The sequence below is a fragment of the Elaeis guineensis genome, chromosome 2 (genome assembly GCF_000442705.2).
Source record: "Elaeis guineensis isolate ETL-2024a chromosome 2, EG11, whole genome shotgun sequence".
NCBI lineage: Eukaryota > Viridiplantae > Streptophyta > Magnoliopsida > Arecales > Arecaceae > Elaeis > Elaeis guineensis.
In genome coordinates this window covers 97,258,706-97,281,084 of record NC_025994.2, presented here as the reverse complement: position 1 = coordinate 97,281,084, position 22,379 = coordinate 97,258,706, and the positions used below count along the sequence as shown (strand labels likewise).

General features: G+C 40.3%; 1 protein-coding gene and 2 non-coding genes across 4 annotated transcripts; all 3 read right to left on the bottom strand.

The window, feature by feature from the left end:
* Positions 1–14,005: 14,005 nt before the first annotated feature.
* LOC105052169 (protein NDR1) lies at positions 14,006–17,004 on the bottom strand. Of its 2 annotated transcripts, none has more exons than XM_010932896.4 (2): positions 16,153–17,004; positions 14,006–15,734 (listed from the first exon to the last, which is right to left on the bottom strand). In XM_010932896.4, the coding sequence occupies exon 1, from the start codon at positions 16,836–16,838 to the stop codon at positions 16,203–16,205; it is 636 nt and encodes a 211-aa protein (XP_010931198.1). In that variant the 5' UTR covers positions 16,839–17,004; the 3' UTR covers positions 14,006–15,734; positions 16,153–16,202. The 2 variants fall into 2 exon arrangements, with proteins under 2 accessions (XP_010931198.1, XP_019705314.1); XM_019849755.3 differs by having other exon boundaries at positions 14,006–14,871.
* LOC114913061 (small nucleolar RNA snoR80) lies at positions 15,286–15,418 on the bottom strand. Its single transcript, XR_003799087.1, has one exon. It is a non-coding gene; the product is annotated as a small nucleolar RNA snoR80 (small nucleolar RNA).
* LOC114913053 (small nucleolar RNA Z157/R69/R10) lies at positions 15,649–15,744 on the bottom strand. Its single transcript, XR_003799079.1, has one exon. It is a non-coding gene; the product is annotated as a small nucleolar RNA Z157/R69/R10 (small nucleolar RNA).
* Positions 17,005–22,379: the final 5,375 nt, after the last annotated feature.

Sequence of the window (22,379 nt, the reverse complement as noted above, 5' to 3'; positions counted from 1 at the left end):
CGTGGAGATCAACAACTCGTCCGACGTTGCTTTTTTGTCTCCATCCAAAATAATAAATCTGAAGACTCTTTATCTGTTGACAAATTGGATCAAAGGGGAAAATCAAGAGAGGGGTGAACCAGCTAAACAACATATTTCCATCCCGTTAAAAGAAGAAGATCCTGAAAAGACGATCCGAATTGGATCACAATTATCCGACTTAGAGCGGCAATAACTAATAAAATTGCTCAAAGCCAACGCCGATATTTTTGATTGGTCGGCCACCGACATGCCCAGGATTCCTTCAGAAATAATAACTTATCGATTTAACATTAACCCAAACGTTAAGCCGGTGAGATAGAAGAAGCGATCTTTTGCTCCTGAAAGACAAAAGGTCATTGATGAAGTAGTCGACAAATTTCTCGCAGCAGGCTTTATCAAAGAAGCTACGTATCCCGACTGGCTTGCCAATATAGTAACACTAAGAAAAGCCAATGGAAAGTGGAGGATCCGCATCGACTATACTGATCTGAATGTAGCTTGTCCGAAGGACAGCTTCTTGTTGCCAAAGATTGACCAATTGGTTGATGCGACTTCTGGCCACCGACTTTTGAATTTTATGGATGCCTTTGCTGGATATAATCAAATTCGCATGGCACCAGAAGATGAAGAGCACACGATTTTTGTGACTGACAAAGGCATATACTGCTACAAAGTAATACCTTTCGGTCTGAAAAATACTGGCACTACCTATCAACGGCTCGTCAACAAGATTTTCAAGACACAGATCGAATGGAACATTGAAGTATATGTGGATGACATGCTGGTGAAGAGCCTCCAAACTTTAGATCATGTTCGGGACCTAGAGGAAGCTTTCGACACACTCCGACGGCATCAGATGAAATTAAACCCGACTAAGTATGCATTTGGCGTAACCACTGAGAAATTTTTCAGATTTCTTATTTCACAATGAGGAATCGAGGTTAATCTCAAAAAAATTAAAGCCATTATCAACATGAAGCATCCCAGTTCAAAAAAAGAGATACAGCAACTCAACGGAAGAATTACCATGCTCAGTCGATTTATTTCTAAGTCAGTCAAGAGATGCTTGTCATTCTTCAAAACTTTATGATAGATGAAAGATTTCTCATGGTCAGATGAATGCCGATAATCTTTCAAAGACTTGAAATAATACTTGGCTTCTCCACCTTTGCTCAGAAAATCAAAGGTCGGGGAGACATTGTATCTCTACTTGGCAACTTCAGCAGAAGCGATTAGTTCGGTGTTCGTCCAGGAGGGTGAGAATCGAATCCATCGACCTATCTACTACACCAGCAAAGCACTTCACAATGCCGAAGTCTGATACTTAAAAATGGAGAAAATGATCTACGTCCTAATCATATCGGCACAACGACTTCGTCCATACTTCCAAGCCCATCCAATTGTAGTTCTGATAGATCAACTGCCGAAGGCAATCTTACATCGACCTGACACGTCAGGTCGAATGGCAAAGTGGACAGTGAAGCTTGACAAGTTCGACATTCAATATTGCCCACGACCGTCCATGAAGGCATAAGTCCTAGCCGATTTTATCGTTGAATGAACTATATTTAACAATAAGCCAGAAGATACAGATGACAACAAAATAAAAGAAGCTACGACTCCCAAACCCAACTTAAAGTCAACCTGGGTGCTGCATATTGATGGAGCATCTAATGCACAAGATAGCGGAGCTGGCCTCATACTCCCGAATTCCGAAGGGGTAGTCACCGAGTACGTCATTCGATTCAACTTTAAAGCCTCAAATAGTCAAGTTGAATATCAAGCACTTTTGGTCGGCTTGAGAAAGAGCTTGAGATTTACAGTTTGAAGGATTTCACCGACTCACAACTGATCACTGGATAGGTCAAGGATAAATTTGAGGCCCGCGACCTCGTTATGATGAAGTACCTTCAGAAGGTGAAAGATTTTACGACAAGCTTAAAATATTTTGAGATTTTTCATATTCTCATAATCGAAAATATTCGAGCTGACGTACTTTCATGACTGGCTACTACCGTTTTCAACTTACTGGGTCGGATATTTGTTGAATATCTCGAACATTCGAGTATTGATAAAGTCGAGGAGGTATTGTAGCTCACTATCGAACCAAGCGGATGGATCCGATCATTCAATACCTGACCAACGGGACCCTTCCTGCAGACTCCTTAAAGGCTAAACGGCTCTAATGGATGGCCTCTCAATATGTAATAATGAATAGTTATCTTTACAAAAGATCTTTCTCTCTCCCCTTGCTGAAGTGTTTAGGACCTACAGATGCCGACTATACTCTTAGAGAGGTGCACGAAAGGATTTGCGAAAATAACTTAGGAGGCAAGTCTCTAGTTTATAAAGTTCTTCGACAAGGATATTATTGGCCCACCATGAAAAAAATCGCAGTTGAACCTGTTCGAAGGTGTGAATCATGTCAAAAATATGTAAATATACAACATCAACCGGCTAGTCAGTTGACGTTGATTATAGCACCATGGCCCTTCGTGCAATGGGAGATTGACATACTTGATCCTTTTACCCTGACATCTGGACAGAGAAAATTCATAGTGATCGCCATCGACTACTTTACCACATGGATAGAAGCTGAACTTCTGTCACAAATCACTAAAAGTAAGATGGAAGAGTTTATTCAGAAATTCATCATTTACAGATTTGGTTTGTCACATACCATCATCACCGACAATGATCGATAATTTGACAACCAAAATTTTAAAAATTTTGTGCGAAGTTTCATATTACGCACAAACTCATAACGGTCGGCCATCCACAGTCAATGGTGAGGTGGAAGTAACCAACCAGATAATCCTACACGGGCTAAAAACTGACTGAATGAAGCCAAGGGCCTCTAGATAGAAAAATTATATTCGATCTTATGAGCGTATCGAATGACTCCCCGCATACCAACTGGAGAATCCTCCTTCAACTTAGCTTATGGGACAAAAGCAATGATACCGCTTGAGATCGGATTGCCGTTAACAAGAGTGGAGCAATATAGTGAGCCGAGCAACTTTGAATATCGGAGAGCCGACTTAGATCTCCTTCCAGAACTCTGACAGCAAGCTTAAGTTCGGATGGCTGCATATCGGCAAAGGATAGCCCAATATTACAACGCAAAAGTAAAGCCGAAGGTCTTTCGATTAGGAGATTTGGTCTTAAAAAAAATAAAAATCTCAAAACCTCTGGATCAAGAAAAATTATCTCCGAACTGGGAAGGACCTTACAAAATATCCAAAACTCTTAGACCGGACACATATCGGCTAGAAACTCTCGAAGGATCAGCGATTCTCCAAACATGAAATGCCGACAATCTGAAAATGTATTATCAATAAAATTGTCGAATGTACATTATGTAAAATACAAACAGAATTTTAGAATCGTAAGCCTTTGACAAGTTTTATCAACTACTGACTATATGTCGGCTTCTATTGCCAAAGTCGAACTATCTACTGTACTTTGACACGAAGTTTATCTCAGCCTCCACTATAAAAATCGAAGAATCAACTGCTTCGGTGATGACTGTATTTCGGTTCTCATATAAAAACTGACATACCGACTATAATCTCAACCGATATCGACTACACAGGCTTTCACCGCAAAAATTGAATCGTCGATAATATCTCGATTTTCAATGTCGTATTGTCACTGTAGAAGCTGACTACAGTCGAAAGACTAATATGCTGATTTAGTCCTAACTAAGTGAAATAAAATACCAAAACGACCAAGGTTGGATTGAAATTACACCGACTAGGCTACAGCCAGTTGAGGGGTATTCGGCTTACCACCGATTATCAAATAATTCGACGTACAAGCCTGACCAAATATCGGGCATAGGATATTTGACCTATAATCGTTATCCTAATTTCTATTAATTACATCAAAATGATTACACGACTGATGGATATTCTACAAGTCTTACCGAATGATTGGATCACTGATTAATATTCGGTGGCTACTGTACATTAAACATTGCAGACAATATTCCAGACGAACCAAGTTCAAACTTAGAAGAAAAATATTTTCGTTCATTGTCAAAACAAGAAGTTACAAAATTAGATCGAAGTCTGATTATAGGTATCTGATTACAAAAAGAAAAGCAAAATACACCGACTAAGCTTCATCATCATTCCTTTGCTCGGGTATAGCATCCTCGACTTGAACGATTTCGGACTCAATCGATGCTTCTTCTTGAGTTGGAGCGCCTTCTTCTTTAGCAACTCCATCTTCTGATCTTGGAAGGATGATGCTGCTCAATTTGAGGTCCGGATATAGTTTTTTGATCGCATCTCGGCCGTCTTCATACTCGACGTAGTACGAAGCGAAGCCATTTTCGAGGATCTCTTCCCTGCATTCTTTCGAACCTCGAAAATCCTCAACTGCCTGACCCAGTGCTTCTCTTGCTGACTCTACTTTCGCCTTGGCCAAATCAGTATCAGCTCGAGCAGAGGATAATTCTTCTTCGGCCAGTGCCAATCTTTTCAGGCTGGCCCAATGACGTCCATGTTCGGCTTCGAGTTCTTCGATGTATCTGTCTCACTCTCGTCAAAGCCGGTGGATAGAATGCTTCTTGCTCTTGACCTGTGACTCAAGAGCCAAAATAGCCCCGTGAACCGACTTAAGTTCCGCCCCTGAGAATGCCAAGTCGTCAGTTAGTCAAGAAACCTCCTCCTAAAGTTTGGCTTCCCGCTCCGCTGCTGATTTGAGTTGTTCAAGTGCAGTCACTTTCTCAGCATCAGTGGCTGTCACCTTATTCTTCCATGCACTACGGAAGTCGGCAAACTTCGTGTAGCCGACCTCCAGGTCAAACATGTCGTGGATCAACTGCAGACAGAGAATAGATTGGATTATTTAAAAAAAAAAAGATGAAGTTGATCTGAAAGTTGGGAGCGATAATATTGGGCATTGGGGCAACAATCCGACAGAGTTCCAGCACCAAAAATAATGAAAAGTAAAAATTTGGCTGATAGTAACCCTATATATAGGATCCCTCAATGATCAAGATGAAGACGGTCAAATCGAAAATTTACCAGATGATGACACGTGGCAACATCTGTATCATTAATCAGGCGGTTCGATGCACCTGCCTCAGATTGAGCCACATCACCTCTATCCGCATGAATAATCCAACCCAATAACATTCGGACACATGGAACAAATCTACTTGCCAGAATCATATCATCAGACGTCGAATCGACTTTCTGAAACGACGCCTGACACTGACAACTGATATCGAATCATCCGATCAGTGTGACAGATGACTGTACCTGTCAATATGATAAAATAGTCGATCATCCATATCTCGAAGAAAACGGCATCAAAATCAAAATTTGATGTGATAAAAAATAACTTCCTTCGTCCAACGTGACAAACTCGGGATAATATACACTCGACTCACTTTGGACTTGGGAGTGGGAGATAACTGTTGGGATAAGTCAATCGACCTCCGACTCAGGTCAATTGACTACCGACTTCGACTCAACAATAGCCGACCGACCGGACATACAACTCTGACCTACATCGGCTGAATATGCGGTTCCGACTCTTCATCGACCAACTGAGCAAACCGCACCGACCTATTGCCGGCTGACCGATTAATAATTTGACTACTACCGATCAATAGCAGACGACTTAAACCATCGGCATAACTGAACTACTAGCTGACGGTCGCTCATGGATTCTACCGACATATAGTCGGTTCTACCAACATATGGTCGGCTAACCATCGCGAACAGTTACCGGCCGCATATCACGGTGTGATCAGTGAAAATTATCGATCTACTACGTGATTGTGGTCCGATGATTTAGTGCCATAAAATATGGGACCACGTCCGATGGTTACGAAAATCTCATCTATAAAAGGGGAGTAAGGGAAACAGGGCTGGTAAGCCTATTCTGGGCCAAATCTCTGCTACTGTTTACATTCAACTCCTGTTCACCAACGTTTTTCTCTGATTTAGACATCGGGAGATCTCCACCGAACACAAATCCGATCTGCGTGGATGCTATTTTGCAAGTGTCCATTCCTGACGACAGATGATAGGAAGTTGGCCGCAACACAATTATTATCCATTATCTTAAGATTATAGTACATAAACAAGTAATATAACAAAAAAAAATGATAAAAGCTTCGATTGAATCTTTATTTACATATAATAAAATGAAATCTTGTTATATAAGTATATGGTTAAATTAGGGTGTACATCATTCGAGAAATCCAAAGCCTTCGATTTTTTAGTGGAGGATATGATCATTAAGGTAACCCGTAATTCATAGTTTAAATTAAAGCAACCAACATGGCTAGTTCGATACCCTTTTTTATTTAATCTCTATCTCATGTTAAGATTTTAATCAATTTAATTAAATTATACCATCAAAATATGATCATATCATAATGTATGCAGCTCAAAATGCACTTAAGATAGTTCATATAAAACATTCTTATAATTTTAGCTAACGAGGAGAAGATCTAAGTGGAATTCTTGTCTGAGCATGCAATAAATTGACAACTCCAATAGAATGCCTGATAATTCTTACCCGAGATGGCAAATTAAAGCCAGCCCGGCCAGCACAGTCCATTTATAAGCGGGAACATGTGATGCCACTCAAAGTAGGATACAAAACTTTTTCACCGTTCACGATTCGGCCACTTCTGTGGCATCTCTATCAATTCAGCGAGCGTACTTCTGATGTTGATGCTTGTGCAATCCCTAAGACATGATTTCCACTTGAAAAGTATTTTACCAAGTTTTCTGTCTTCAGAAATATTTGATGCATTCACTTAGGGTCTTCGATTAGGTCCAGTATGTGCAATGGAAAATAGACCTTAAACTAGGATGGAGCTATTGAGAATAGTATCCCAAAGTTAATCATCAGCCTGTTGTGCTCCTTTTGTATTAGTACATGAATTATAAATAAATAAAAGTTATTTTGATATTTTTTTCATCATAAATGTTTCATCTTTTAATGAACTCCTGTATTGTGGTAAAGTCCTTAGGACTATTTAGACTCGACAAAGAAGGATTTGTCGCTTAGTCCTTAAACCTGTTCGCGACCAAATGATACGTTGTTACCTAGGACGACAATGTTTATCGAGCATAGGTCGTTGTGTGCCATATGGGTTGGTTGTCCTCATAACCAAGGAGTGTGGAGACACTGGTATGGCATACAGGTGAGATGTAATGGTACATCTGCACTGAACGTGACCGACTCCGGAGCTATTTCTACTGTCAAGATTTGCTCCGATGGGATATGGGTATAAATGTCCCTCCGACCTGAGACTGCCACGGTGACTTGCAAGCAACTCACTGCACTTAGGCACTGGACTACCTGAATTTCTAATTCAGTGATGGAAGGCTGCTGGGTGTAGTCAAGTACTTGACTTGTCGGTGCGTGTGTCAAGATGGGATTGACCACTCCAGTTTAGGAGCTGTGTACAGTCGTGTTTCAATTTAGCAAAACCTTGGTCAGGATAATCCTAGTGAGAAGTCACAGGACTAATTGAGTTGAGCACGATTCGGATGATCTCATCAGGGTTGACAGTTTAACCCTGAGTCGTCCTAAACACAAGGGTCAAAAGGGATGAATTATACAGTAACCATATTCACATAGGTTCTGAGTATTATGATTGTAACTATTCGATCTATCCGGTCGTCGGGTACCATTGCTAGATGGTCACTTCGATTAGTACAGAAATTAGTTCCTGTGCTACCGGCTTAGGTTCGAACCTGCGGGGTCACACACATTAGAGGTTTCTTTCTGATTTGATGGCTGATTATGAGTTTTATGTGTCTAAGACTCTATGATTGAGAATTAGGATTCTCTGATCATGTGTTCCACACATTTTGGGTACCGGGGTCAAAATTTTGAATTTTAAATTTTGAATTTGAAATTTGAACTCTTCGATCAAGGTTTCATATTGATGGACTTTGATACCCGATTGCCCATCGGATTTGGACTCAATAATTATGAGAGATTTTATTAGTGATTTGATCGCTAATTAACTCCATTTGATTGAGTAATTATTTTTGGATCAAGTCCAATTGAATTGGATTCAGTTGGGTTTGACCCGATTAGGTTAAGAGTTGACCTAATCGTCAAGATGGTTTGGTCCCTGATTTGATCAGGAGTTGGGCTTAGTCAATTTCTGATTTGATTAAGATTTTATTGAGCCTAATTAAGTTTAATTAAGTTGGGTTTAATTTAGTCTAATTAGGTTGGTTCAATTAAGATCAAACCACCATTTGAATTTGAATCCCTGCACCACCTTAAATCTCTGCGCCCATTTGAATTCACGAGAAGAAACTTCTCGTGAATTTTTTCTTACGCAAAGTCCTTCTCACGCCCACTCTTGTACGCCAATATTTGGATAAAGATGATTAGTTAGCCATTCAAATTCAAAGCGTGTTTGAATTTGAATGGATAACTTATCTCTTGATCATACATGACATTATCCACTTTAGCGCTCCACATCTCACACGAGAAAGAGTTTCTCGTGAAACCTTTCTACGCACAAAGCAGAATCGTACCTTCTCTTCTCATGCCCAAGTGGATAGGGATGAGTTGGTTTTAGTTTGAATTCAAATTTGATTTGAATTCAAATGTGTAACCACTTATCTTTATTCTCTCATGCGGATAAGACACGTTTTGAACTATTTTAAAAGAGATAGGGAGCTGGGGCGTGCGTAGAAAAATTCTGAGAAAGAAAGTGGGGCGTGAGGAAGCCTTGTGCGTGAGGTGAAGATCCAAAACCTTCCAAGAGAAAAAGAAAGAAAAGAAAGAAGATTGGGCGCAGGGTTTTTGGTGTGTACCCTAGGGTTTCTACCTAGGGTTTGGGAAGTGAGATTGGTGTGCCACGAGTGTCGTGAGTCCACCAAATTTCAGAGAAAGATCCATCAGCCTCTCAACCAATCGTGCATACGATCCGGAGCATCCGAGGAGTCGGCACACATCGATCGAAGGAGTTCGATCAATATCAGCTATCAAAAGAATGAAATCACGAACTAGCATTCGTGAGGAGCCGATCAGACGGGAGCTTCGTGTGGACGATTCGTAGAGGTCAGATACTAGTGTGGCTGTGACGTGATAATCAGAGCCCTCCGTCGGTGATCAGATTGCGGTGATCGACTACCCGCAAAAGGTGATGTGTTCTGAACACAGTACAGTAAAAAGTTTACTGTTTCAAATTTGAATTTTAAATTTAAATGCATGCTGTTGTATCATATTTAGATCCTAGTGTAGGGTTAATTAATATTAATTAATGAGATTAATTAATAATTTCACTGTAAAATAGTAATTTTGAAAAAATTTAAAATTACCATTTTGCCCCTGCACTGAATTTTCGCTTCAGGGGCATCCAAGGGAGAGTAATCTGTTGGAGTTGTTTGAAAGCAATTTATCAACGTGCTAGGCCACACCTTACAAGCATGTCCATATTGCTGCAACAATCTCATCTTAAATAACTATATACTTAGTTTAGTCCTTGCTTCAAAAAAAACAAACAAGAAAAATGTATGGACCAGGAGGATCCTTAGACTCGATATAGACTATTTTTGCCACTATGAGTAGGATTAAATAGAGTCTACGAGTAAGATCTACAGTATCAAAAAATCAAATTGTGTGTCAAAATTTAGGAGATGATAACATTGGTCACACAATAGTCAATTAAGATGATATTTTTTAAATTAGATAATTTTTTTGAGTTTACAACTTTCGATTAGCCTCCAAAAAAGTTAAATCAGATCAAAATTCTATCATTTGGATCTCAAAACAGACTGGTCAAACGAAAACTTTTTTTTTCATGATAGATTTTGACTATAGATTATATTTCAACTGTAAAAAAACTAGACTGGATGATAGAAGGTAAAGTTAATGTACAAGTCTGATCTTCCTCTTGTAGGATTTTAGCATTTTTTCATAATTTTTATATTGATCATAGTTTTTAAAGATTTAGTCCTATTTAAATTAGGAAGAGGAATGTAACAAAATTGTTTAAGGATGGACGTCCTTCTAAAAATAAAAAAGTTCTTTTAGAAATTAGGAATAGAAATCATATTTAAATTATGCAAGAAAAAAATCTCATTATTATAAATAGGGTTTATGTATATCAAATTTTATGATGGAGAATCAATCAACGAAAGAGAAGAAGATTTAAGCCCTAGTTTCATAATTTTTTTTATCTTCTTCTATTTTCTTTCTAAGATATTCAAGTTGAGCGAATTAAAAAAAAAAAAAATTCTCTCCAATCAGATTAGATTAATATCAGAGTATTAGTCCTTTATATTTATAGGGGGCTTTAGTGCATGGCCCAGACACGCAAGCAATACAATAACTAGAAGAAAGGCTATCCAGTTTTAAGAACATCAAAGAATAAAGATGAGTATAGGTGCTAGTTTTTTCTCGATGGATAATAAGATGAAGAAACATCTTAGATACAACTAGAGGAAAAAGATTTTCTAACTCATCAAGATCGTCTCTAGATTGATGATATATTCAATGCAAGCATAAGCACCAGTAACTGATATTGTGAAGTTATCTTCGATATTTAGAGATGAAGATCCTCCATCTAATGAGGATGAGCAATCTAGAGGTACGAAAAATGACTCTTTTCAACCATTTAAAGTTGAAGCTCGAGTCGAGACCTCTGTATATAATAGAACCATTGATGTGAAAAGACTAGATAATTAGCTAGACTAGTTAGAAATCTGCTTTAATATATATGAATACAATAGTATCTAAACGGTGGCTTTTGATCGTTTCAAACTTTCTAGCCATGCTCTTATATAGTGGAATTTATACATGAGAAACAACAACATTTCTAACTTGATATAGAGCAAATTCAATGGCCTAATCAAGAAGCAGTTTTATCTAATTGGTCATGAGGAGGATCAATAGATCAAGTGGCAATACTTGTGGCAGAAGTATAATCAATCCAACCAAGGCTACACCACCAAGTTTTATAAGCAAGCAATCTTCTTTGAAGTCTTTATTCATGATCATGCAATTTTTATAAAGTACATTGAAGGTCTCTATAGGAGCATCTAAAAGGAGCTGAAGCTCTTCCAAGTTAAAAATATCAGTAAAGTTAATGTAAAGGCCATCAGGATTGAGAAGAAGAATTAATCTAAGAAAAGCAATAAAGGTGACAAATTCAAAAAGGACAGTAAAAGATTAAGCCAAAAGAGGGACCAGGGCAAGAAGCAGACCAACATGACTCAAAAAAAATTTTGTGATCACTACAATAGTTCGGGACACATCAAGAAGAAGTGTTTAAAACTTCACCCTAAGTTGCATCCCAAGAGGAGGAAGGCAAAAGATGATGATTCCAAGGAGAAAGGAATGGCGGTCATCAATGCTATGAAGGTTTAGAAGCTACCCAAGCTTGAGTAAACAAACTTCAAATTGAGCTTGATGACGAAGAAACTCGAAACAGCAATTGAGGTAGATTTGGAGATGTGAAAAACATAGTTAGTAGGTCAAGTTATATTCAGTCAGTAAGCTATTTTAGATCCTGGAAGTCAAAAGAACCTTAACTTTGAAAATTTAGTTTAGAAGTTAGGGTTGCAGACCAAACTTTGTACCTATTGTCCCAGCAAAATGACTTGTTAATGTCTGTAGCAAATTTATGATGATGGTATGAGAAATCAATACTACTCACATGAGATGTCATGTTCTCACCCCTTAGTTCTACAAACTGACTAATCAAGATTGAGATAGACCAAACTTTGTACCTATTGTCCCAGCAAAATGACTTGTTAATATATGTAGCAAATTTATGATGATGGTATGAGAAATCAATACTACTCACATGAGATGTCATGTTTTCACCCCTTAGTTCTACAAACTGACTAATCAAGATTGAGATAGATGAGGAGTCACCGTAGTCATCATCGACGAAGAAGGTAAGAGTATCCATACTAGGAAGTCTAGATATAGAAGCGCATCAGGTTGTTCATTGAGATCCAAGAGTAAAAAAGAGCCAAACTACAAACCATCTTCGAGCAAAGCTAAATGGTTGAATTGCAAGATGGGGAAGCAAACGTTTTCCCACCTTAAATTCTAATTTAGTTAGAGCTAAAAATCCTAAACAATGGGAGCCTAGATCTAGGAGGATTATTGGATTTGATGTGGGTCATTTTGACCACTACGAGGAGGATTAGATAAGGTCCAAAAGCAAGATCTGTGATACCAAAAGTTCAAATCATGTGCCAAACTTCAAAAGATAATAATTTAGTCATACGATGCCCAATACCCAATTGATATGATCTTTTGTTTTAAAATTGAATATCTTTTCGAGATCTACAATTTTAAACAAATCCCTAAGAGGACTAAATCAAGCCAAAATTGCATTGTTTGGGCCTCGAAATAGGTTGGCCATACTGAAACTTTTTTTTTCAAGAAAGATTTTGACCAAAGGTTATCTTCCAATTCATAAAGAACTAGATATAGTGACAGCAGACAAAATTGATATAGAAGTCGAAATCTACCTCCTATAAAATTTTAATATTTTTATAATTTTTTGTATTAATCATATTTTTTCAGAAACTTAGTCGTATTCGAATTAGAAAGAAGAATCCAATAAATATACATGAAAAAAAAAAGATTCTAATTATTTAATTATAATTATAAAAATTATGTACTAAAATTAAAATAATTAGTAATAAAATTTAATAATATAAATAAAATAAATAAAAAATATGTATATAATATGAATAAAAAAGTGAAGAAGTATTATAATTTTGTCAAAAAAAATTAATGAAAGATAATTTTGTCAGTGTAAAAATCTATCTTGTATGTGCTTCATCCATCTTTCCTTGCATCTTTCTAATTTAGAAGTATATAAATTAGTGGAGCACGGTGGATGGGCAATCCCTTATTTTTATCCATCAATTCTAAATTTTTTCAAACTAAATGATAAATAGAAATAATCCACCCTTCAAATCTCATCCATGCTCCATCACGACCCCAACTAAATATACAGTAAAAGTGTGAAGTGGTTAATTAATAATGTCAGCAACCTGCACATAGGCCTTTTTGAGAAGTAGTGAGAACAGTCGACTCGCGCGGTGGGTGAATTTGATAGTTATCTGGCACAAAGAGTTTGTATTAACCATCACCGTTCCGTCTATCCAAAAAAAAAAAAAAAACTGTCCTCCTTCCATTACCGTTAGCTCTTTTAATGTTTTTTTGTTAAACTTTATTTAAGCCATTTCCAGCTTTCTGGCTCGTGTTTTCGTAGCTCATTTGTTCGGCTTCTTGGTCGTATGACCAGCATTCGCAGGAATTTTATTAATTTTTTCGAATAGCATCCTGTATTCTTACTTTCAAGCATATTTAGTATGTAGATAGTATTTGTGTCTACTATATATTCAAGGTGCTGTTGAACTTGGTTGTGCTGTTCGCCCAGTTGCGGTAAGGTACATCAAGGATTTTGTGGATGCCTTCTGGAAGGCTAAGAAGATAGGAAAGCATACCGAGCTTTTATTGAACTATCTTTTCTTCCACCAGCATTTATCGTATCATAAAAGCTTTCTTTGACTATCTTTTCTTCCACCAGCATATAGCAAGAGTTACTTTGATCTTTGAAGATTTCAAAATCAAAATAAACCCAATTTAAATAAGTTATACATTTATATCTTTAAATATTATCTATTTAAACATTTAAAAAATATTTAAAAAATTATTTCTGTAAATGTTCTAATATAGATGTTTCTCATTCCAAATTTTCTAATTAATTTATGTATACAAACAATAATATGTCGCATATTTCTTGCAATATCTATATCATTAACAAAGTTGAAAAAATGAACAACCACTTACTCCTAATATTTTTTTCACAGGATCAACCTTATTGTTGAAAGAGTTCAACTCCCTCACTACAGGAAGAATTCAACTTTCCTCCAATCCAAAAAAAAAATAGATACCAAAGAACTTCATAAACATCCAACGTAGATACATATCCAGAATAGATTTTCGAAGCTAGATGCAAGTGTCCAGATAACATTGCAACAAACAAGATGGGTTTGAACAGGATGCACACACGGAACATTACTTTAAAATAATATATGATAAGTTGAACGCAGGCCTTCTGGCCTTTAGCAGGCACATGAGAGCGTGATGATGATGTTTGTTTTTTTATAATGACCTTTTTCTTGGAGCAATTGCCACTTATGATGGCTGTGTGGCCTGGCCCAGCTTGGTCAATTGACCAGCTAGAATAGCCCATATGAGGCCCAGTCTTTTAGCCTGGCTTATTAGTGGCGCATGACTCGGAACAGCCTGCCCCAAGTTCATCAGGGCAGTGCCCGAGTTCGATTAGGTGGCGGCAAAACTCCAATGGTAGGTAAACTTGCTGGCCGTAAACGCCCCTTCTGCTCTCCATACCCCAAGCCCCCTTCTCCTTCTCATGCTTTATCCGAGGTAGTAAACTAAGAATAAAACTTAATCAAAATGTGAGTACTCACTTGGGCTACTGTTGCTGCTAAGGTCGTAGGCTCGTAGCGAATGCTCAAGGATTTGGTTTTCTTGGATTGTAATTTGCTGCATGGTTGTACCCTTTTGCAACCAATAGACATATATACACACATCCATACACCCATAGTCTGGAACTCGTATGCAAATTGTTAGTGGCATCCATGATGCGAATTAAAGAGCAAATTGTAAAAATTTCGGCAACACAGTACATGAAATTAGATAGTGAAACACCTTAAAGAATTTTAAAAACCCTTTCCCTTTAGTGAAGGAAGGAAAAAAAAAAGAAAAGAAAAAGAAAAATGTCCGTACAACAAACACGCAAGTTGACAAATTTCCTTCATGATCGTTAGTAGATCACCCATTTCCAAGTACCTGAATCAAGACGACAAGTAGATAATGAAAAGTTTTAAAATCTGGACCTCGGAATAAAATGTGATTGGGAATTAAAAATGAAAAAGTTCAACAAACGAAATGGATATCTACAAGTCTACAATTATAAATGAAACAGAATCTAACGAAAATAGAACACAATTAAATTGGGCAATCCCGCAAAACAATTTCCTAAAAGCTTTTTCCTTTTTTTTTTTTCCAACATTCCCAAGACAGAATCTTAGAATTTCTTCCTTTTATCGGCAGTAAACAGAGAGATCATGCATAAGAGCTCGGATCCCCTCCAGTCTAGCTGGTTCTCCAACCAATAGACATCCTATGGAACTTCATTTTACAAGATAATAAAAATTTACTAAATTTATTTCTGCTGCAGCTTCAAAATAAAAAGGAAGGAAGAACTATATGTGGTGTTTTCAGGATCGAATGGCACCCATATAAATCAAGCCAGAGACCAGGATAGCCACATAAATTTAATCTAGCGCCCGAGCCATTATGCTTAGAGGAACTATTGCCATCCACTAGAATTGGTAATGGACGCGTTCACAAATCTTCCCTATCAACCACGATTACGAGCAGGCTAACATGGTATATACTTGTACTATTAACTACTGACATTATTTCAATAGAAAAAGATTCATTTACCACATATAAGAAAAAAAACAATATTGGAATGTAATTTAACAAAAATATTGTCAAAAACCAGATAAACATAAAAACACGAAGCCGAAAAAAAAAAAAAAGATAGATTAAGGGGAATTATGTAGTGCTCAGACAGCCAAGGGTTTGTCTTCAACTGCTGGTATTATATACCAGATCAGAAACTCTAGTCCACGATATCCTCATCACTGCACCAAAATAACGGTAAAAAAATCTAAGAGAAATCATAGAAATACGTAAAAATATGTATAAACAGCAATAGATTGGTGGGACACAACGCCGAAGTAAGAAAAATTAAAGAAAGAAAAATGAAGCGAAAGAGATTGCAATCCTGTCGCCACAAAATGGCCTGAGACTCCGGGAAGGCAAAGGAATAAAAAGGCGGCCTACTCGGGGGATGCGGCACCGAGCATATATATAGAGAGTCTGTCTGTGGGTACAAGTCAGCTAGGGTTTGCCATCTAATATATCAAGGCCCTCCAATTGGCATCTAACGGCTGGTCGTCCCCATCGATCGCCTCGATAGGAGATGGGGCTCGTAAATGGGTCGGATAAAATCTCGACCTGGTGACAACAGAATAGAAAAGAGGGGAGAAATAGGCTCACCACAGTGATTAAATCTCGTCCGTCCGTTCTTGCATCAATCAAATTCAATATCAATATGTGAGTAAAATATATACAGCAGAGCCGCCGAGGACCATGATTGAGCGGGAAGAGAGGACCAGCGGAACAGCGGAACTAAGGCGGATCCCCTTCTTCGCGGTCTTCTTACCTGCGGCATCGACCTGCACATCACCGGCCAGGCGCACCGAGTGGTGGCGGGTCTTCCGCCCGAAGACCTTGTACCGAAAAGCAGACTCCAACCCGACCCGGAAGACGGCGGTCCCGTTGGTGACTGCCGCCGCCCAGGGGGCCCTCGCCACCGGGAAACCAGGGCCGGAGAAGGTGCCGGACTTGTCGGCGGTCTTCTGGTGGCCCTGGTAGAAGGCGGGGATGAGGGCGGCGCCGGCGGCGGAGGAGGAGTTGGGTAAGAAGGAGAGGGAGATGTTAAGGGGGTCGTGGTAGATGCCCATCTCCTTGTTCTTGTTCTCGATCTCGAGGACGAAGGAGGCGATTGGGTCACCGGGGAGGAGCTTTAAGGCGGTGGAGTTGGCGCCGGCGGCGAGGGAGAAGGAGGTGACGTAGAAGCGGGGTTTGATGGGGCGGTAGGAGAGCCAGAGGAAGAGGGCGATGAAGCCCATGGTGAGCTGGCACCCCACGCACCAGCGGCACAGGCCTCCGGCTTCGGACATGATCGGCCCTCCTCCCCTTCTCTCGGAATTGGAGAGCTTTTACTTTTCTAAAGTGAAAATAAGAATTTGATGCCGTAGCACCAAGGTACTTCTCTCCATCAACTACCGTCTATTTAGGCAGGTCTTACTGATTGAAAATGGGCGATTTGGTGATGATTTACGCTGATTTGGTTGGATAGAATTAATGTTCGTCTCTCACTACATGAAATCATAAAAATAACCTCTTGTGGAATGACGAGGAACGTTTGCCGCTTCGGATTGCGTGTCGTGGATGAGGAAAAGTTATCGTGTGATTCACCAATCATTTTACAAAGTTGGGCATCCATCAGCATCTATCGAGGAATTATATCTACTATAAATAACAAAGAAGTTATTAGCGCTTTCTAATTTATAATAGTTCCTACCAGATTATATATATTTTTAAATTCTTGATTCAGTTAATATAATAAAGAATCTGGTGTGGGTCCACCATAAGTTTTTAAATTCTTGATTCAAAATGTAATAAAGAACCTGCTGTGCGTCCCCCAAGTGACCATAACTTGGTCCATGTCAACTAGATTTGATCCAGCTGGACTCTTGCGATCCGGACCATTTCTTTCACCGGTGCGCACATGACCAATATTTCCATCATCACGTGCATAACAACCGCCCACAACAGTTGTGCACAATATGGGTGTGAATGATCCGATCCCATTATCGAATGCCACGGTTAAATCCCAAAAATTCAAATCATGGTTGACAATGTCTCCTCTATATAAAGAAGAGAGAAGGGAATCAATCCTAAATCATCTCCACCCTCTCTCCCTTCCGACTATTTTAAGTCTCCAGTTGATGAAGCATCAAAGGTTTCCATCGGACACACTGCGGCAAGTAGGTTTTGGTTCCAAATCGTATGTAGGTGTACCTCCAGCTCCATTCATCCAACTCAGTCCGTCGCAGATCTTAGTCATGAGTTTTGTGACAACAGAATCAATTTTCAGTAACTTTGGATAGAAGAAAATGTACTTCCTCCCATAGATTTTAGAGTAGGGTTGTCATGATATAATTATTCTCTCAATGCATGGACTATTTATTAGAAGGCAAGATGACTTCTATGCGACATGTTTACCGCAAACGAAGAGACGGTGCAAGCAAATGGCCTTAGAGGGATTTGGGACGAAAGTGGGGCTTCGTGAACTTCGTTTCATTTTCGGGGCAGAGTGATCTTATGATTTTTGACAAATTGCAGAGGAAGAGGGAGATTGAGTACTTTTTTTTGCATGTACGATAGCCGTCACCCAATAATTCTGAAAGACCACCCTGAAACCTCCTTCCAGGAAAAAAATGAAAAAGGATGTTTAATGTAGGCTCCTTGGATACAGCTATCATAGATGATTACAACTTGATCATTTGGTACTTTTGCATGCAAATTCGTTGCTTAAGATACGTAATGTAAAATTTATTTAAAAATTAAACAAGCAATCCTTTTAGGCCAGTATTTGGGCGAATAACTTGTGTTTGTGCCCCACATGCGAGACAAAACAATAAAATTCTTTATTGCCTTAAAGTTCTGTTAGGATTCCTATTAGACTTTTATCGTCAGCTTTATGAATTTTGGATCTAAAATTCCACCGTTTCTATCTGCCCTTTTACTAATACATATTAAAATTTAACGTCTTGAGATTCGATCTATATTGAGCTCATAGCGAGGTCCGTAATAAAAAATGGAGTTCCATGAGTTCAAGATCATCCGAAACAAAGTCTGGATGAAGGAGATACGTCTGATTGAAATTGGCACGAAATCTGAAACGGTAGAGGATCGGTGGTGGGCCGGTGGAGCGGCGGTGGTACGGTCGTACGTGGCGGTACGTAGCTCAGGCACGGCAGCGTGCAGCTCGATCGTGGCAGGACGCCGCCCAGCGCGCAGAGCAGGCCCAGGTCTGGCCGTATGCACGCGGGGCACGGCCCAGGCCCACGCGTGCTTGTGAGGGAGCCCAGATAGCCCGATCCACTGTGGATCAGGCAGTGCATAGAGGGCCTTGTGGATAGAGGGGGTGTTTCCCCTCAGTTTCTCACGATCCACGGTGGACCGAACGCCGTTTCCTCGACGTTTCTTGCGGTCTACGGGCTCTTTTCGCGGACCGATGCACGATCGGGAGGTTTGAAATGCTACCGGTTGTGATCCAACAGTTCAGGGGGTTTTCTGAGTGCTGTAAGGAAATAGTTTCCTAATCTAACTGGATTTCTAAGCCTTTAAGAGGCCTGTACATAGGAACTAAGGATGGCGTGGTGCATGGCTTTGATCGGTGAAGAACCCAGAACAGAAGCGAGCACCGAGAGGAGCAGGAACAGAGGCTTCAGGGAGGCTATTGGATAGCAGACAGCGGTCGCTTCAAAGGTTCAGAAGGTCTTCGTAGAAAGAAAACTTTTGTGAGGGAGAACTTCTTGTGAAGGAGAGATTGGATGTACAAGGGTTGAGGGAGTGATCTTCTCTTATAATTTTTTTTCTCTTTTCTCATAGTGAAGTTTGCATGCCCTGTGGAGGCGAGTCCTTTTTTGGCTGATCCACGTATTTGATTGTTTCTGTTTTATTTCTTCTTTCTTTCTGCTGCAACGTGCGGTACCGAAAAGGTCCTGGGAGGTAGTGTCCTGGCCAGACATCCACCATCAAGTGGTATCAGAGCGAGGCGGTACAAAGATGCAGATTACAGTGGTGGTGAGCAAGATTGAAGATGGAGAAGACAGGATCAATCAAGATAGAGATCAACAAGTTTGATGGAAAGAGTAATTTCTCCTTGTAGCGATAAGGGTGAAGGACGTGCTTATCCAATAAGAGTTGATTGATGCTCTCTTATGCGAGAATAAGCTGACCACCATAGAGGTGCAAGATTAAAGGTGGCTCCAGATGCAGGTGGTGAGTACCATCCGCATGTATCTAATGGATGAAGTGATAATCTATGTGCCTAGCGAGACTTCCCTGACGGTGCTGTAGTCGAAGCTCGAAAAGTTGCATATGGCAAAATCTCTCACTAATACTCTTTTTTTTCTGAAGGCATTTTTGCCAGCTGCAGATGACTGAGGGACAAAACGTGCGGAGCATCTCAGCTACTTCCATAAGATCCTCACCGACCTCCTCAGCGTTGGTGAGAAAGTTAAGGAGAAGATCAGAGTGCTGGTCTTACTAGCGTCGCTCCCCCTTCATATGAGTCTTTGGTGACTGCTCTTTTAGTGGAGAAAAGCACCATCAAGATGGACGAGGTCACCACGGTGATTCTCCAGAATGAGGTTCTCAAGAGGGAGAACCTAGCTTCGAGCTCAAGTGACAGTAGCTCAGCTTTGATAGTTTCTGGAGGAGTAGGAGACGGTAGACAGGATGATAGGAGATCACGATGAGGGCGGTCCAAGTCCAGGATGAGAAACTTGAGCAAGACTAGATGTTACTGGTGTGACGAGTTGGGGCATCTAGTCAGAGATTGCTTCCAACTCAGAGATCGGATGAGAGCTACTGTAGCAACGGCCAGTAGCGATTCAAAGGGTGATGTCCTAAAGATATCTGACGAGGTATCTATTTCTTCTCGACGGTGCATTTTAGATTTTGCATGCACCTATTATATACATTGCAGAGTAGTTTGCCTTTCTAGAGAACAGTGATAGTACTGTTTATCTATCAGATGGATCGAACTGTGCGATCAAAGGCATCGGAACGGTCAGTTGGAGGACATATGATGGTGCAGTGAGAAAATTAGGAGAGATCCGATACATATCTGATTTCAGATAGAATCTTATCTCACTGAGTAGACTGGATTCGAGAGGCCACAGGACGGTAGCTGATGGAGAAATTTGAAGGTGCTACGCAGCAATATGATTGTTCTGGAGGGAAAAAAGAAGATGAGAGGATATTACTATCCGATGGGGAGCTCAGTACGAGGTGGAGCTTCAGGAGCCAGAAGGAGCCCAAAGCAAGGTGGAGCTCTAGATGGAGATGGATCGGGTACAAGATATGAGACTTGAAAAGATGAAAGATGATATCACAAGGTGAGATTCCTATTGTTGCAGGATGATACCCCGAGCAGGTCTCAAGTCAGGAAGAGCACAGCATACGATGGAGATAGGATCGAGCAGTCTGGCTCGAGTCCCATGTTTGCCTATCCATGATCAGCAGGTGATTACCCCAGGACATAGGGGCGAGGTGATCAAGAAGCTCTCAGAGTTAGGAGGAGATCGAATGTCGAATCGAAGTAGAGATTGTTAGAATTTGACATCTTGAGATTTGATCTATATTGAGTCTACAGCGAGATCCATGATGAAAAATGGAGTCCAACGAATTCAAAACCATCCGAAACAAAGTCCAGATGAAGGAGATACGTCCGATTGAAGTTGGCACAAAGTCCGGAGCAGCGGAGGATCGACGGCGGTCGGTGGCGGGCCGACGGAACGGCGGTGGAGCGGCCGCGCACTGCCCAGGCATGGCAACGTGCGGCCCGGGTGGGCCTAGTGCACAGAGCATGGCCCAGGACTGGGCGCACGCACAAGGCGCGGCCCTGGCCCGCACGCCCGCGCGGGAGCCCGAATAGCCCGGTCCACCGTGGACCGGGCGGTGCATAGAGGGCCTTGTGGACCGAGGGGGTGTTTTCCCTTGGTTTCTCAAGGTCCATGATGGACCGAATGCCATTTCCTCGGCGTTTCTCACAATCTACGGACTCTTCTCGTGGACAAGTGCGTGATCGAGTGGTCTGAGACGTTGTCGGTCATGATTCAACAGTTTAAGGGGTTTTCTGGGTGTTGTAAGGAAACAATGTCCTAATCTAACTGGGTTTTTAAGCCTTTAAGAGGCCTATACACAGGAACTGAGGATGGCGTGTTGCGTGGCTTTGATCGGTGAAGAATCTAGAACAGAAGAGAGTGCTGAGAGGAGCAGGAACAGAGGCTTCAGGGAGGCCGTTGGATAGCGGACAGCGATCGCTTCAGGGGTTCAGGGAGGTCTTCCTAGAGAGAGCTTTTGTGAGAAAAAAACTTTCTGTGAGGGAGAGATTGGGTGTACAAGAGTTGAGGGTGTGATCTCCTCTTGTAATTTTTCTTCTCTTTTCTCATAGTGAAATTTGCATGCCTCGTGGAGGCGAGCTCTTTTTTGGCTGATCCATGTATTTGATTATTTCTGTTTTATTTCTTCTTTCTTCCTGCTGCAATGCATGGTATCGAAAAGATCCTGAGAGGTAGTATCTTGACTAGACATCCACCATCAATGCACTCTTGGCCAAAGTGTCAATGATCTTCCATGGAGTCTCATGTTGGCCTGAGTTTATATCGTTTCAGATTGACAGGTCTAAATTTTACCGGGATAACAAGAGAGGCAATCTGAATTATTTGTCCAGATATTTGAGATGTAACATTCAAGTGGACTCAAACCCTTCTTAATTTTCAGGAGTGTGATAGCTGAAGCATCAGCCAATTTGTGTAACTATATTGTCGTTGTTTAAGTGGATTGACTGAAAAGATTTGAGTTCTTGAAGTGCGACTGAACTCGATTCAGCCATTGAGCAGCTAATCACTAGGAGAGATGCT